The following is a 17,033-nucleotide window of genomic DNA, read 5'->3' on the forward strand; positions in this document are numbered from 1 at the left end:
TATGAAGGTGTATTGAATTCTGAGATCCTATGTAGTATAAATGTGAAAAAAAAATTAAATCGGTTCATCCTAGCCTGAGAAAAGGCAGAAAGAGTGTTTTTTTTTTAACCCTATATTTCTCTTTCTCGTGACATCACAGAAAGAGAAATATAGGGTTAAAAAAAAACGTACTTTGTAAATATTACTGTGATGTCACAGTAAAAGACATCACAGTAATATTTACAACGTAAATTTTTTTTTATACTACATAGGATCTCAGAATTCAATACACCTTCATATTCAAACCGGTGAAGTAGGCCTTTAAAAATATATATATTATATATATTCACATTTTTCCCAATTTTACTAATTAGGCCCACTAATATTGTATTGCCATCATGTTTTGGACCACACTGACAAATGATATAGTTCTTTGTCTTTTTGATAATAACACCTAATTGCCATGTGAAATCCTTCAGACATTTCTTTAGGAAAGGAACCCATTTTCACCACAGCCCCTTCTACATCTGAGCCCTCTGATTATTATCTCTGCTGAATCCTCTGTAAGCAAAATAGTTACAGGACCAAAATAAAATAGTAGTAGCTAGATGACAACATCAACTAGAAAATGCTGACAATTCTGAAAGAGGCACAATTAATAGAAAATGTTGACCAAGTAATTTACAAATTAACTAGGCCTATTTACATACACAAACTCACTTTCCAAACTTTTTGGGTTGCCATTTAACCACAATGTTAGCTTTTTTATGGATATGCAGTGGCCTATTGAATGTGGACCTATAAAATAATTTTCGTGTTCACAAACGTCACCTGACACACGGTGCTGTCTGTCTGCTGCAGGTGGGAGGGGGGGCCTGCTCAGACTGTCCGTGTGAGTGAGTGCTGTCAGCGGTGAGGAGCGCGGTAAAAAAAAAGTTGCAAGATGTGTCGCTGGTCTTTAACTAGCCTTAGCGCTATGGCGGAGAGTCGGCAGGTATAGCGGAAAAAGTCGCCAGTTGGCAACATATTAAAGACGTGACGATAGTGGGACACAGAGGACAGTAGGTCACGTGATCCGCGCAGTTGATCGTTTCATTGATCACTCACGGACTGTCCCTTCTCTCTCTCTCTCTCTCTCTCAATGAAAACAAATCTCGGCAAATTTTCCGGTCGCGCCCCTAGATTTAAAAAGTACTCGCATTGTCTCAAAATGTTACAAAATGCGAGCATTTGGTCGCAGTCTAGAGCCCTGTATCAGACAAGCTGAGGCTGTCAGCGGCAAGGAGGAGGAGAGGAGGAGGAGGAGAAGAGACGGCATGCGCTGCTGCTCTGCTCTAGTGAACGCGGTTTAAAAAAAAAGTTGCAAGATGTGTCTCTGGTCTTTAGCAGCCTTATTGCTATGGCGGAAACGTGAAAGACATGACGACAGCTTGACACTACGATGAAAATAGATCACGTGATCCGCCCAGTTGATCATTTCACTAATAACTCGCGGACTCTCCCTTCTTTTTCTCACACACAAAGCACTAATAATGGCAGTAATAATAATAAATGGAAACATAAGTCCGACGGTGAATGTTCCGGTCGCGCAAGTGCTTAGTAGTAAAAAGTACTTGCACTGTCTCAAACAATGGTCCCAAAATGCAGTCTGGAGCCCTGAATTTAAAATGGTGAAAACACTGTAAAATATAGGGATGGGTATCGTTTGAGTTTTGACCAATTCCGGTTCCAATTCCGATTCTGACTATCGATTCCGGTTCTTAACGGTTCCCAATTCCAATAAGATAAAAGAAAGGGGTCAAATGTTTATGTAAAAAACATTTATTTATCGTTTTTTCTCTCTCAATCTTGTTCTTATAAACAGGCTACATAAAATAAATGAAACCCAATATCACAACTCCTTTCAGAGCTTTTGGAAACCTAACCAATGGGAAATATTGTCTTTAAACAGGCTCTTTAATAAGTCACATTTTAGATAATCAGAAGGGGAATCTCTGATATATTCCACCTGAAATCAACATTTTCTTTTCTTCTTTCTATTATCTATATTCACGTAGCCTGCTATATTTACAAACTGAGGCAGCTCACGAGGCAGTGATCACGGTGCGTTCTGTCTGCTGTCTGCAGCAGCAGGCTGGGGGCTGCTACTGGCCGTGTGAGAGTAGCCTACTCCCGACAGCACCAGCCGCGATACAGACGTTGCTTGTGCTTTATATAGCCTAGTCTATGGGCCGGTGTAGAAAGTCGCGTTGCTGTGCCGCTGTGCACTGCTTCGGTTATGAGCCCTGCAGCTCTAGTGTGAGGAGGAAGAGCAGCGCTCGCTACTCGGCTCTCAGGCGCTCGGTTGTAATGCGACGGCGCGACCTGATGTGCGAGATGCTTTTGCGGAGCTTCTTTAAAACAGTTATTCCTCTAATGACCAGTAAAAGTAGCAAGATTTATCCCTGGTCGCCTGCTTTGACCATTTAATTCGCTCAGGTTACAGCAATCTTTCTGAATAGGTCCATGACAGCAATGCTGTTGTATGCTAACCGTTAGCTCTAATCAAAACACAGACATGCCTGCAAGGTGACGTCGCATGACGTGAGTACGTCATTTTGCGCATGCGCAGGAATCGATCAAAAATAATCGAAATTTTCATATAACAATTCTAAATTTAGCACCGGTTCCGATGCCCATCCCCAGTCACTAGGCTTGACGAACGTTTGTCTTTTTACGGCCAAGCTGGTGCAACCAGCCCCTGTAGTGTACTGTATTAGCCAACAGCAGCGCGAGCCGCTAAGCTAGTTAGCATTAGCGGCATGCTTCAGTGTTCATCACAACATATCAATTAAAAACCACAGATGCATGCAACCATAATTATCTTAAATTCTTACCTGCTGCTGGTGTCGTGCTGCGCATTGCTCGTGATGAGCCCGTAATAATTTGATCCGTCTTTTAAATCTCTCTGTCGCTGCTGCCATGTTCACTGCTGCCATCACGCCATCCAGAAGACGACTATGGCTATGGCTGTGGCTCTGGGTGGGAGATGGGGGATGGGCAGTGCGCAGTGCGCATGTGCAATACGCGCGCGAGCCGCGGTGTCCTTTGAAGCAGATGGCCCATCAATTAACACTCTGCAGAGGACCACACAATATTCACCACTTCTCAATTGTGACTCAGTGTAGTTTTAAAGGGTAGTAAAACTCCAGTAAACTGCACAGTAGAAAATTGTTAGCTCTTTCTACTTGACCAAAGTTTCACTATACAAGTGGTGGACACTAACTAAGTACTTTTACTTTAGTTTTAAGTATTTTTAACCAATTATACTAGTATTTCCATTCAATGCGACTTTTGTCATTTTAATTTTACATGTTATGCTTTTAACACTTATACTCTATTTAGTACACTTTTATATGTTTATTAACTTCATATTCTTGAGCTTTGTCACCATACTAAGAGCGCACCACTGCCCTGTTAACTGATGCCATCACGCCATCCAGATGACTCTCTCTGGCTGTGGCTCTGAGTGGGGGATGGGGGATGGGCAGTGCGCAGGTGCAATACGCACGCGAGCCGCGGTGTCCTTTGAAGCCGATGGCCCATCAATTAACACTCTGCAGAGGACCACACAATATTCACCACTTCTCAATTGTGACTCAGTGTAGTTTTACAGGCTAGTAAAACTCCAGTAAACCGCACAGTAGAAAATTGTTAGCTCTCTCTACTTGACCAAAGTTTCACTATACAAGTGGTGGACACTAACTAAGTACTTTTACTTTAGTTTTAAGTATTTTTAACCAATTATACTAGTATTTCCATTCAATGCGACTTTTGTCATTTTAATTTTACATGTTATGCTTTTAACACTTATACTCTATTTAGTACACTTTTATATGTTTATTAACTTAATATTCTTGAGCTTTGTCACCATATTAAGAGCGCACTATGAACACCATGCATAGAGAGTAGCACATATTTAGCTTATCACTTGGTTTACATAATGGTCAGGCAACTTTTGAGAACTCTGCCTGCACCATAGCAACTCCTTAGCAACGAAACTTCTCAAGTTATACCTGCCATCAGAAACCAGCTTGGAAAGGTGTCAGGGGCAAGCCACAGCCAGCCTCCAACACACAGTCAAACAATCAGAAATAATGTATTTGTTTCCATATAACACTATGTCCCACCATTTTAACTTCAGTCTTACTGGGGACGCTTTTTGAGAGCTCCATGTAGGCCTACATGTTTCTGCTCACTCAATTTAGATAATTAACCTTTAAGCTTTGAAATAAATCTTCTACTTGTTTTTCCTTCTAGACCTCTGGTTAAAAGAACACAAAAATATTTTTCCTAACACTTTATACTTACAATCCTCTACATTTTAGAGGGAAATACTGTAGGCTACTTTCTAAACCTTTGCTCTTTATTGACATAGGCCTAAATCATCTAGATGCAGTGTAGTTAGTTTGGCTGTACTAAATATTTGATAGATTCAATAGATTGAATCTAATAAATAGTACCCTCAAGTTGTTGACTAAATTAGCCTATGTATTAATGTTTCCATTCATGGACACAAGCAAGCCCAGGCCTAGATTCAGAGAGCACCTTGGAAGCCCATTATATAAAATGAAGCTATTTGTTTTTAGTGGTAATAGTGACCAAAATGAGTCAACATCACACAGTAGTGCTGACAACCATAGGGCACATGCTTGTCAAATCCTTTATTGTAGAGATTGGGTGTTAACGGGTAAGGCATAACTATGTCAGTCTGTGTAACCTGTTGTGTCTCTGGAGGAGTCAAGCTCATAACAGGCATTTGATGTGCTGAGGACTGAGATTGAATTGGGAATCTAACTTATTTTATGAAGCATTGGCAATCGGTAAAAAAACATTCAGCCCTCTTTACTGCTTTTTCTGCCTGCTGTAGTGTTGTTTTGGCAAGATCTACACTTATTTCTGCTTGTTTCATAAATGCAGAGAAATCAGTTGTCTTTGGTGGAGAGCTATCATAACTTGCGAACATGCCTTTTCCTGCATAACAGCTGACCAATCTATGAACCTGTCTAATCATTTCTTTACCTTGCCTTTTAGGTACTTTTGTTTGCCATCTCTGAAATGTTCCTGCTAATACCAGCCCAAGGGAACATGATTTACAGTCCTTTCATCCATCCAGAATTTTATGCAACATATTTAATACAATCTTTTCTAACGACCATGCACATAGAAAATTGTGAACATGACATATACATTGCCCTTATGACACTTTAAACTACAATAGCAAAGTTGTTGTGATTATACTGTTACAAGAAAAAAGTATAAAAAATATGCATATTTGACATTATCGTCGGGTAAATGGTAATGTATAATTGCATATTATGACTTTGATCGAGAAAAAAAGCAACCGCATAGGTATTAACTGGGCTATTGTAGTGTTTTAACCCGTATTCACACCAAAGATATTAGCAGGCCTCTTCACATGCTGCTTTATTCACATACTTCCGGTAAGCCTACAACCACGCATGACCTTGGACAATCTCTCATGGAAACTTAAAACTCTTTTCGACAAAACTTGAGTCTGTGAATTTTGAGTGTGGCTGATATGACTCTGTCCTCTGACTGCAGTGTCTCTCAGCTGTCTGTCCCTGCTCTGAACACCCTAAAAGGAAAAAAAGTCACAATGCCACATGCCACTTACTACAAGCAAGCGATCCCATTTTTCCAATTTTTTTGTGAAATCTTGTGAAACATCTACTGTTATATTTTGCTTTACCTTACTGAATCTATTGGTCTATTCCTGTCTCTCCCTCTCTTTGTTGTAACAGACAACGTTACATGAGGCCTAATGTACAATATCAGCATTTAACTTACCCATTACAAAAGCGAAAAAAATATATGTTATTTTATCATACAGAATGAAGACTTTTAACAACTGACTTGCAGATATGCTCATCATGCACTGTCAACTCATACTCTAACCCAAACCCTTTATACATTTTAAAACCTCTCATCTTGTCTCTGCTGTGCTGCTGCATTGCTGCTCTAAAACATACAAAATGGCTTCAGTGATGCATCTAATGCCTCGTTTACACCTAGTAGAGCGGGTCGGGTCGGAGCGGCTCAGAGCGGGACAGCTCACTTTTAAGATTCTAGGTGGTGTTTAGGCTGAACTGCGATAGCCCCCGCCAGAATGTGGGTCAAACTATCGGGCTGTGGAACAATTGTGGTCAAGCCAGCAGTCTCTCGTTTTTTGCTCGGTCAAACCAGCCGCTTCTTTATTTATTCCCCCGTTTTGTGAGCGTATTATGACGATAGGCCTAAATGTACAGAGAAGGCCCGGTGCAACCAATAGTGACAGTGACCGAACAGCGCTGGCTGCGGCAGAAACGTGACATCGTAGAAGTTTTATATAGGCCTACTATCTATGAGTGAGACACAGTGTAGCCTTTATAGGTCTGTGAGTGTAGCCCACGGATTAATTTAACAACGAGGAAAAACACCACACAGTAAACAGTGCTGCGCTCACATTTTTCGCCAAAGCACAAGACTCTCTTCACTCTTACCGAGGTGACTACACTGTGGAAATTATTATTTCAACCAATAAACGCATGGCATTTGTACCTCCGCCTTGTCGGCACCCTTTCAGGCGGCCCTAATATCCGTACCCTACCCAACTTTTGGCAAATGGAAAGCCAAAATACACATACCAACCCACTCCGACCCGACCCGCTCTACTCGGTGGAAACGAGGCATAAGGTAGGCTAGGGCTCAGTATAAAGTTATAGTTACAGTATAAAGATTGCCTATTGTAGAATTAAACAGGAAAAAATCCACTTATTGGTCACTATGTATAGCATTTGTGCAGAACACTAGTGGGGTTTTCTAGTACAGCTGATAACCTAATCATAATTTGACCCAAACCTTATAGTACTTTGGAAATAATTCAATTATAATTGAGAATGTATCTGCAAATCAACTGCTGTGCACCGTGTTCCCCCTTCACACTGTGATAATCAGAAACAACAGCAAGTGATGAGCTCAGAACTCAGGAAGACAGTGAAAAAAGTTAGGAATAACTTTGGTAATACTGTGTGAGCAAGACAGAGGGGCCTGTGTTCTCTGACTGTTTAAGGATGCTTGATTTGTTAACAGAAATGTGCAGCTGTTAGCTGATAATGTTAACCGTGAATTGTCAATAAAGAACTGCTAATTGTTAGCCGCTAACATTGACAATGACACACTGATTTAAAAAGACAAATGCGAGCCATTTTCCACTACAGTGATCACTGGCTCCAGTGTTGGTACAATGAAACGTGATTTGTGTAGCTAAATATATGGATTTAGCTGATGTATTTAAGTGTTTTGAAATGATGCTGTTTGCAGAGTCTGGCAACCTACAAATACATGAAATTACTTGCATGTGGTTACTTTTAACACAGTTGAACGGTCATAGTTAGGTTTTTGCCACCACTGAGTAATTTCTTACTAGAGATGGGATAAACAGTTCTCTTGACTGAAATGCAATCCTCGAATGCAACTTCATTGTCCAACAGTGCAACTGAATGCACCAAGAATGTTAGTTTGATCTTTTGATTGGTGCCATGCATTTGGTTTGGATTTGAAGAGAAGCTTTGAAACGTTTGCCGAAGGAGAAGACGAGCAGTATGCACCTTTGAGGTAAGAAGACTATATTAGTTTTGATATGCAATAAGTTTGGCTAACACCTTTGCAAACTACTGTTAAAATGTTCTTGCTTCCATTTGCATGGAAAATTTTGTGTGGTTTGAGGAATAAAGAGAACAAATTAGTCTGTCTTCCTACTATGAATTGTCTGAAGCATGAAGGCATGTTTTTCAAACTGAAAATGTGGTAATTAAAGCTAACTTCAGCTAATGAACATGTCTGTCTTTTCTTTAGCTAAGCCAGACGTACAGTAAAGTAAGGTTATCCATAATTAATAAATAATTAAATTAATAATATTACCCTTTGTGGTGTATTAACGATTATCAACATTTTCCGCTTAAACTCGCTTACAACACAGACTTTGATGAGCTACTGATGTGACACTAAGGTGTCATAGGCAGTGTTGGGAACTATACTTTAAAAAAGTAATTAGTTATAGTTACTTACTACTTTTTCCAAAAAGTAACTGAGTTAGTAACTGAATTACTTTATAATAGAAGTAACTAGTTACCAGGGAAAGTAACTATTTGCTTTAGCCTACTGTAAAAAAAAAAGTTGCTATAGGCCTATGTCAAAGAAAAAATATTTTTCTGAGCAGTTTTCACAAGTCAGTTGAAATGAGTTGAACAGACAGGTAGAGCTACTTGTAGGCTACATAACTTTCACTATTTATTGCACATCAACAGACAGCAAGAGGTTTATCCTGCACTTCAAGTATTTTGTTCTCAACAAAAGTAGTAGAGGAAACTGCTGAATGTACCTTGCTGATCTGCTATCACTGGATTCACTTCAGGTGTGTCGGCTAAAACACCACTTAAGGCCAAAAACATCAGACTATGAAGCATGAGACGATGAGAGGAGGAGTAAGGATTTATCCTATGTTTATTTCCTTCTTTAACATGCACAGCAGCATACAGATCCCAGGAAAAGAACAATAGCAATATTCGGCTTGTGATGACACGCTAAACAGCTGTTGCATCCGGCGAATTACGGCCGTTTAATAACGTGCATAAATTATAATTTATAGACGTCGAGAAACTCCATGCACTTACTCACAAGGGCGATGCAAACAAACTCAGGGAGAGCACGTTTCAACCGTGAATTGATAGGTGGTTACTGCGGCAACGTGCACGCTCACACAACAGAGAGAGAAAGAAAAATAAACTTCACTAAACAGGCGCTCAGGCTGACTGACGTGACGGCGCTAACTGACAGTTATAATGTCATCCACACTGAATAAAACACAACTTAAAACACTATAACAATCGCTTATCTCGTTGTTAACCTACCGTTCTCCTTACTAGCAGTGTGTGTAGTATGGAGCCAGGGGTGCGTTCGGATTAGTTCGGAGTCTTAACACAGTTCAAACAAAGCAGGGCATTCTCACCCTGGAACAGAGATAATATGTCAGTTATCATAGGAGATAAAGATACTGAGTCCAATTTAATCGGCCGATTATAGCACATCTCCGAAAAATCGGCAAAATGGCCGCCGATTTTTTGCCTTTTTTTATTATTTTTTTATTTAAGCAATCATGTTGAGTGAGATAGGTACCGGAGGTAGCATTATAGCCGCAGCAGGTGTGTTGTAATACATTGGATTCATTCACACTTGACAGTTCCCCCTGACACCAATAGCAGAGTCATTGGTCATCTCTTGACTGTTAATAGTAGTTGATATTACTATAGTTATTATATAGAATTTATATAGTGCTTTATTGGAGGTCATTCAAAGACACTTAACATCAAACATATAGAAAATCATACTTATAGAAAAAGAAAAGAAAATACAGACAAATTACAGATAAGGTTTGGAGTGGAGTCAGGTGTAATTATGCTTTCTTAAGGAGGTGAGTTTTGAGTTGACTTTTGAATGGGTTTATTTAATCTGAGATGCTGATCTTTGGAGGGAGGGAGTTCCAGAGGGTTGGGTGCAGTTCCATAAAGTGCTTAATGTCTGAGTTTAAAAATGCGTCATTTCACTTTAGACATATTTGTAACACTTTATTTTTTTTAAGATAATAATGATGCATATTTCAATAAATAAAAAGCTCCTGTACACCTATCAACAGTAACAAGTATTTATATACATTTAAGGGTTCAAACAAGTATTTTTTTAAATATATATTCATGGGATTTCTTAAAAAAAGAATCGGCATCGGCACCCAAAAATGCATATCGGTCGGGCCCTAGTAAAAATATGCAAAATATTTGATTATGTACAATAGTTATATCAGCTGCCTCCCCGAATGCTATTATTTATGTTGTGCAATAACAAAAAGAAAGGTTTTGGACTACATTAACAGAATGGAGTTTTCCTCCTTAAAGTCTGTCTTCATCACAAAGTAGAGAGTGCTTTATATATTTAAAGTACAATGCATTATTTTATGGATGTTTTTACATACACTAAGCCAGCATGTCAACTCTCATTCTTATTGTTTCCAAACAGGTTTAACAAGGACATTGAGTTCATGATTGGCCACAAGCCCAATATTTTCTGGCAGGTGACATGGAGGGTGATTATTCCACTCATTATGGTCTTCATCTCGATTTTCTACTTTGTCACCCAAATCTCCAAGAGTCTCTCCTACTTTGTGTGGGACCAGGACACGGTAAGTGTGCTCTTTGTAGTATTTTTTAGCCTGAAGACCATTTTAAATGTGGTGTTGGGATCATGACTGATGGAGAATCATTCCAGGACATAATTTGTGTTGTGCATTGTTGTGAATTGTAACGTTTTATTTGACTCTCACCATAGGAGAGCTTCCCTAAGGACGTCCATATCCTTCCTGGATTTTCATCATCATCTCTAGTCTGGGTGGAATTCCCTGTTCATCAATCCCAGGAAGGGCCCTCTTCAAGTATTTTTTCAGGAGAAGGGGTTTTATTGTTGTTAGTGTATTATGTGTATGTTCATCCAGGGAGTGGAAGGAACAAGGCTGGCCTTCATTGTGTTTACAGAAACCATCACCAAAATAAATGCCTGGTTCTCCAATCTGGTCTGTCGTCTTTTTAAAAAATGGCCCCATGTAGGACTAACTGGTAACCTGGAGTAATGACTGATGTGTTCAGCAATCAGGTGAAGGAGAAGGGAGTGTCTCCCGCACAGTGCCAACAGGTTCACGCTGCGCTTTGCATGACATACGTGTTTTTATTTTGCTTCCCATGTTAACACGACCGTCAATACAACCCCCGTGTCAGTATGGAGCTGAGCTGCGCCAAACTGACACTCAACTGACACACAGCTAAATCAGCTGTGTGTCAGCTTGAGCCTATTCTTCTTGTGAGCCGCACGTCCAGCAGCAAAAATACAGTAAAAAAATTATGTTTCACATCGTAGGCTAGCCTACATGCCACATTACGGTGCATTGACATAGGCTTACATATCATAACCATATGAAACAACAATAATTTGATGTTTTCTACTTCATTTAGGCTAGATGTAGGCCTATTTCTTTATAATTTTTAACTCCATATTATATTAATGATATATTTCGCAGTTTTCACTTTGTGCTTCCTGCTTCTCTCCACCCCAGAATGTCTGTCCAATGAATGAATGACCTCAGATCACGTGTGGTTTTGCTTCATAATGCTGGTTCACTTGCAAAAGGGGCAATATGAAAGTGGCCCACACCAAACAAAAAAAATCTCAATTATATTTGGTCTGGACCAAAGCAAGTGAACTTGCGGACTTTCCCAGTGTGAGTGCACCCTTAGGGCCTGTGTCCACCAAACACGCTTTTAAAAGGCGGAGCGCTCCGTGCGCTGCTTTCAGCGCGCCCTGTGTGTGCACCAATGGCTGGTTGAGCAGCACTTTTCTTCAAAAGTTCAACTGTTTTTAACAAAAAGTGCTCGGAGCGCTCCGCATAAAAGCGCAAGGCGCAGGGAGCGTTAAACCGCCGCGGGTGCTTTTTAAAAAGGCGCACTGCATGCGCGTCCTGCCATAGAGAATCCATTGCAAACAGGCACTCCGCCTTTTAAAAGCGTGTTTGGTGGACACAGGCCCTTAGACTGATAAGTATACGGAACCCTATGATGTTTATAGTATTCAGCTGAGCACTGGATGCTACAAGTACAGAATATTATTTTATATTTTACGTGTTAAAATGGTCAGTGAACATTCTAAGAAGTGGGAATTGACAGGGTTGTAAATAGTGCTATTCTTGCTTAATATACAATAAACGGATTCTAGTAGTTCACTAAAATCCGTCCATTAAAAAAATGCATTTACCGGCTCGTTCAGTGCTTAGCTGGAGCCCTGATATTCACAACATTGTCACATGTTTTATTAACTGGTGGGAAAATGTTAAAACTATGGCAAATCTATCTTTCTAAACTGGAAAACAGCACTAAATGATTCCATTAACATAAGATAACCACAAGATCTATAATTATATAAATGCACAAATGTTGAACTTTTTTCAAAGCACAAAGCTGAGAACTGTAATGAGCGTACAAAATGAAACAAATGCGAATTCTATTAAATTCTCATGAGATTAGAGGCCCAAAATGTAATAATTAGGTAACAACAATTCTATTAGAAGATAATAAACACATTCTTATGACAAAAATGGCACTCAGTCACATAGAAAAGTTCACACACTGAAAAACCAGTGCGGATGGGGACTTAGTTCATATACTGTAATACCAGGTTTGGCCACCAGGATTGCTCTAAACAACACACAGTTTCCAAAAAAACAGCCTGCTGGGGACTTTACCCACACACTGCAATACCAGGCCCAGCCTACGGGATTGCTGTAGAGCACACACAAAGTCTTAAAATCCTGCCCCCTGGGGTCCCTTCAGGAAACTTCACCAGCCATATCAGAAAGTCATTTCCTATCAAGTGGATGGGTTCGCACCGTGGGGACCACGTTTTTGTCCCCATGGTGTTTCATGGTCCCCATGGTGTTGGTGTGTATTCAGGTCAATGTCCCCACCGTGATAGATAAACGAAAGCACACACACACACACACACACACACACACACACACGCACTAATGATGGCTCGGTCAGCAGCAAACCCACATGAATTTTTTACAGTATGCCTCTTTTTGTCTATCTAAGGTTTCTGTACTTACCACCACAGGTCTTTTTGTCCAGTAGCTGGTAGCCATTTGGGCACTGGCACTCAAATCCGATTGGTCTGTCCATGCAGACATGGGAGCAGCCGCCGTTGTTGAACGTACATTCATTCAGCCCTGGGAGACAAAGAGAAGAAGAGGACTGGACATTTATGACGGCTGGTTGGTCATTTAAACTGTCAAAATCGGGTTTATATTTATTGTGTAAGGCCGCAGAAACCTTTGACCTCCAAAATCTATTTAGTTCATATTTGAGTCAGACATTGGACATTTGTGTGAAGATATTGCTTTCAAACGAATGGCTGAGATAGACTGACGGACAAACCGACAACATAATGCATCCGGCCTCGGGCTATCATCGGCCCAGAAGTATAAAAAGGTGTTAGGGCAGTGGAATGACTTGTGATATTGGATACAAGTGTATAACAATATGTGTGGCACACATACAGTAGGTGGGGAAAATGGATATCATTTTGATAATCTCCATTTTATCTGGGCTCTTGTACTCAGCTCTTTTCCATCCTCACTGAATGCTTATCGGATGTTCTCACAAGTGGGAAAAAAAAAGTGGAATCAAAGAGACACTACGGCGCGCACGGTAAGCTTTCAAACTGAGACGCAGGTCCGTCTGCGGGGATACGAAATATGTGTGTAAAGGGGATTAATGCTGTTAAGAGGGATTCTCAAATGTCCCATAAGGATCTATAACAGGAGTGAGTGAGGACATCTCTATTAAAACAGGCACACTTGCTCATACCGAAGCAGAGGGGATTTTAAAGCATCCAGAAAGAAAAGGGGAAAAAAGAAAGAAAAGAAAAACAGGATATTAAAACACAACCAATCTCATTTAAATCTAGGTCAAAGTAGCTGGCACAAGGATGGCACACAATAAAGAAAGCAGAAGTAGTTAGATTTGATTATGCTGCACACAATGGCTTAATGAAGCACATGATAGCAAGAAACGCTCGAAATCTTTTCAATCTCAAACATTTGTTCGTACAGCTGAGAACGAGGCACAACCTAGCAACCGCATTCACAAGCTGTTACATATACAGTCACATTTTTGTATCATTTTGAGTTACTTAGTAGCTCATTAGCTGTCCATGTTTTGGCTTAGAAAACTAAAACAAATGAACCAACCTGTTGTTTGAGAGAATGGTGGAAGGTAAGGGAAATGCATGATCATAAGAAAGACATTCTCTCAACATTTCACTCAACAGCGTACAGGCGTTGGTCTTTACACAAACAATTGAGCGTGGCCGCACAATGACATCTGGAAAGAGGTGATAAAGAGAAAACGGATTAAACTGCAACAGAAATAAAGCACTCCTCAATACAAGAGAGTGCTTTATTCTGTTAACAGCGGCCTACCCAATGTAGTGTAACACATTTGGCAATAGCCAGTGAGCTTTATATCACAGGTCATTGAAAGCAGGGCCACTGTACTGTGTGTCAGATTTGGCAAACAGTTGTTGGCCATAAGCACAGTATCTGAGAACTCCCTACCGAGACAATCATTGCTTTCAAAATAAAGCTTCATCGGTTGAATAAATACGGTGGCGCTGAGCATTCACCAAAGAAAAAAAAGTTTCACAGCTAAAGTAGCCGTTAGCACACTCAGGATCTCGTAATTACGAGATAATGATCTCATAATTACGAGATAAGGATCGCCCCTCTCATTCATCAATAACGATGGTTAGCTGGCTGCAGGACGGCAACGACTCTGTCCGACCTTATCGTCTTTTATTCCTGCCCTAAAAGCACACTTTACTCTATTTTTACACACAATCCATGACCAGGATATCAAGTAGGCCTATGAGAATAATGGCCTAAATGTTGATTTAGCAATTTAGTGGTTGCGGTTCCGGTGTCGTGCCAAACTTATAGTGTGTGTGTCTGTGTGTGTGTGTGTTTGTGTGCAGACGAGGTGAACCTAACCATAGGCAAACGTAGGCAATTGCCATTGGTTTCCGGACTACAATGGGCCCCATAATCAATACAATTATTTTAAACATGTTTTGACTGTTCATTCATTAATCAGCGATCGCATCGGGTAGCCTATACCGAGGGACAGACTCGGCTTTACGCCCGTGATCAGCTGCTGAGGTCCGACTGGGCTTTTCTCCTGAACAGTCCCAGTGACTGCACTTCTGCGCAAAGTTGACATGGCTATACTCATTGTCATGCCCTCCTTGTAGAAGTTCTTATGTGTTTGTATGAGTCAAGGATCACACCGAGTTTAAACGACTGCATTTAATCAAAGCATTCAATAAAACTGCGCTCAGATACAGAAACAAACAGGAGGTAAAAGTGAACTAGCCCACCGGGCATTCTGATTGGATGAGGCAACACAGGCTCCGGTGGCTCATAATGAACAAACTGCATATAATTTAACCAAATGCTAAGTAGGATCTCGTAATTACGAGATACTTATCTCGTAATTACGAGATACTGAGTGTGCTAACGGCTACATTAGCTGTGAAACTTTTTTTTATTTGGTGAATGCTCAGCGCCACCGTAAATAAATAAATAAATAAAAAGCATTTACCATTGAAAAAGCATTGAAAATAACATTTACCTTGCATATTTTTACTTCAGTTAATATTATACAAGAAGTAAAAACCACATTAACCCTTAATGTTTTCCTTTTGTGTATGTTTGTCTGAGCCAGTACAGTAGTGTGAATGTGCTAAATAAACAGGGCTTTCAATTCCTTTAAAATTCTGCATTAAGCAGGGACTTTTACTTTTGCTAAAATATTTGTATGGGTTTGATAATTAGAAAATAAGCTCGATGAGACATTGTGAAGCAGGGTTGCTGGTTAGCTTGCTCTTTATGTTGCATAGTGCTTTTTATGTTGTTGCACAGTAGACATGCACAAAGAGCCTTTATGGAGGAGAGACACTGCTGGTGCTGTTTCTTATGCCTTGTAATAAAATGCTCTGAAAGTCAGTCATTGGAAAAGCGGTTCTCATACAACACACTCATACGACCCACTTCAAGGAGTACACTGACTGCAGGGATCCAAGCTGACCTGTTTACGCTCATCCATGGAGCTCAGAGGAAAAGGTCATTTTCTTTTGCTCAATTACACAATGCTATTCTTTATTTATTGTAACAGCAATACATAGAGATACAGTTGAATCTCCAAGGACTGACTGGAGGTTAATTTTGAGGGGAAAAATTAATCATATTTTCTTTGTAGAAGTGCCAGCAGACTTTGAGTGGCTGCAACTGCCAGCATTAAATTCACATTTTTAATTCAGCTGGATGGCTGACAGCAATATGCCACTCACAGCAAGCTCCCGCTATCTCCCTTCATGTCAGTTCAGAATTAACTGCAATACCAAGATGTAGCTGTATCTAAGGACTAGTGTATTCCTTATTTCTTTGAAAGGGGCTGGGTGGACATGTGGGTAGCGAAAAACGCCCCCAGGAGAGGCCCTGTGTGATCACACCAACAGCTTTATCCAGACCGCTGCCAAGGACAGCCATGATTTAGAGGTCACTTCTCCTCTTCCCATGAAAGACACAAACATGACGTCCCTCCTTCTCTACTCCTCCACTTCCATCTCTCTCTCTCTCTCTTTCTCTCTCTCCTTCACCATGGTAACCTATTATGTACCACATTTGTTCAGCCATTCCACTCTGTAAAAGCTGCAAGCGATAGTGCAGTCACAGTTGAGAAATGAATGGTGTGCTGAGAAATGAGTCAGTACTGATTATGTGCCATAATTTCTAATGAAACGGGACATGCAGAAAAAAACATTTGCGCGTGTACAAACAAACAGTAATGCATTGTTTTCACATTCCCCATGACGTAAGGCTGATGCGGCAAATGCAATCACACTGAACATCTAGGTACTTATTGGTGTGTGTTTCGGAGTATTATTGTCTCTTTATGTGTTTGTGTGTGTGTGTGTGTGTGTGTGTGTGTGTGTGTGTGTGTGTGTGTGTGTGTGTGTGTGTGTGTGTCGGTGTGTGTGTCGTTTTTTGGTGTGCGTTCCGGTTGGGGAACATCTTGCGAGTGAACGGTTGAGCGAGCAGAGCGATGAGCTAGGTGTGTGTGTGGACACGCTTTTAATGAGCTGAGAACAAGACCTGATCGGAAGGAGAGAGGGAGGGCGATACAGGGAGAGAGGGAGGAGGAGGAGAATGAATTACTCTCCGAAAATACCTTTTTCGGTAGTGTCATTTCCGTCCCTGGCAGGGGTCAGTGTACTCTTGTCATATGTCACTTTTCCCTTCTCAACTTAAGGTTACACTTCGTCACCTCATGACACTTATGCTTGTCGCTCTCTCATGTCAG

General features: G+C 40.5%; 1 protein-coding gene across 1 annotated transcript in view; it reads right to left on the reverse strand.

The window, feature by feature from the left end:
* Nucleotides 1–17,033, reverse strand: part of LOC307254953 (low-density lipoprotein receptor-related protein 8-like) — a gene marked incomplete at both ends in the record, with an annotated part of 115,261 nt that overhangs the window by 41,790 nt on the left and 56,438 nt on the right. The window contains one exon of the mRNA XM_080033529.1: nt 12,722–12,841. Coding sequence (XP_079889655.1) covers nt 12,722–12,841 — 120 coding nt within the window. The remainder of the gene's footprint in view (nt 1–12,721; nt 12,842–17,033) is intronic.

The sequence above is a fragment of the Ammodytes marinus genome, assembly GCF_949987685.1.
Source record: "Ammodytes marinus genome assembly, chromosome: 9".
Taxonomy (NCBI): Eukaryota; Metazoa; Chordata; class Actinopteri; order Uranoscopiformes; family Ammodytidae; genus Ammodytes; species Ammodytes marinus.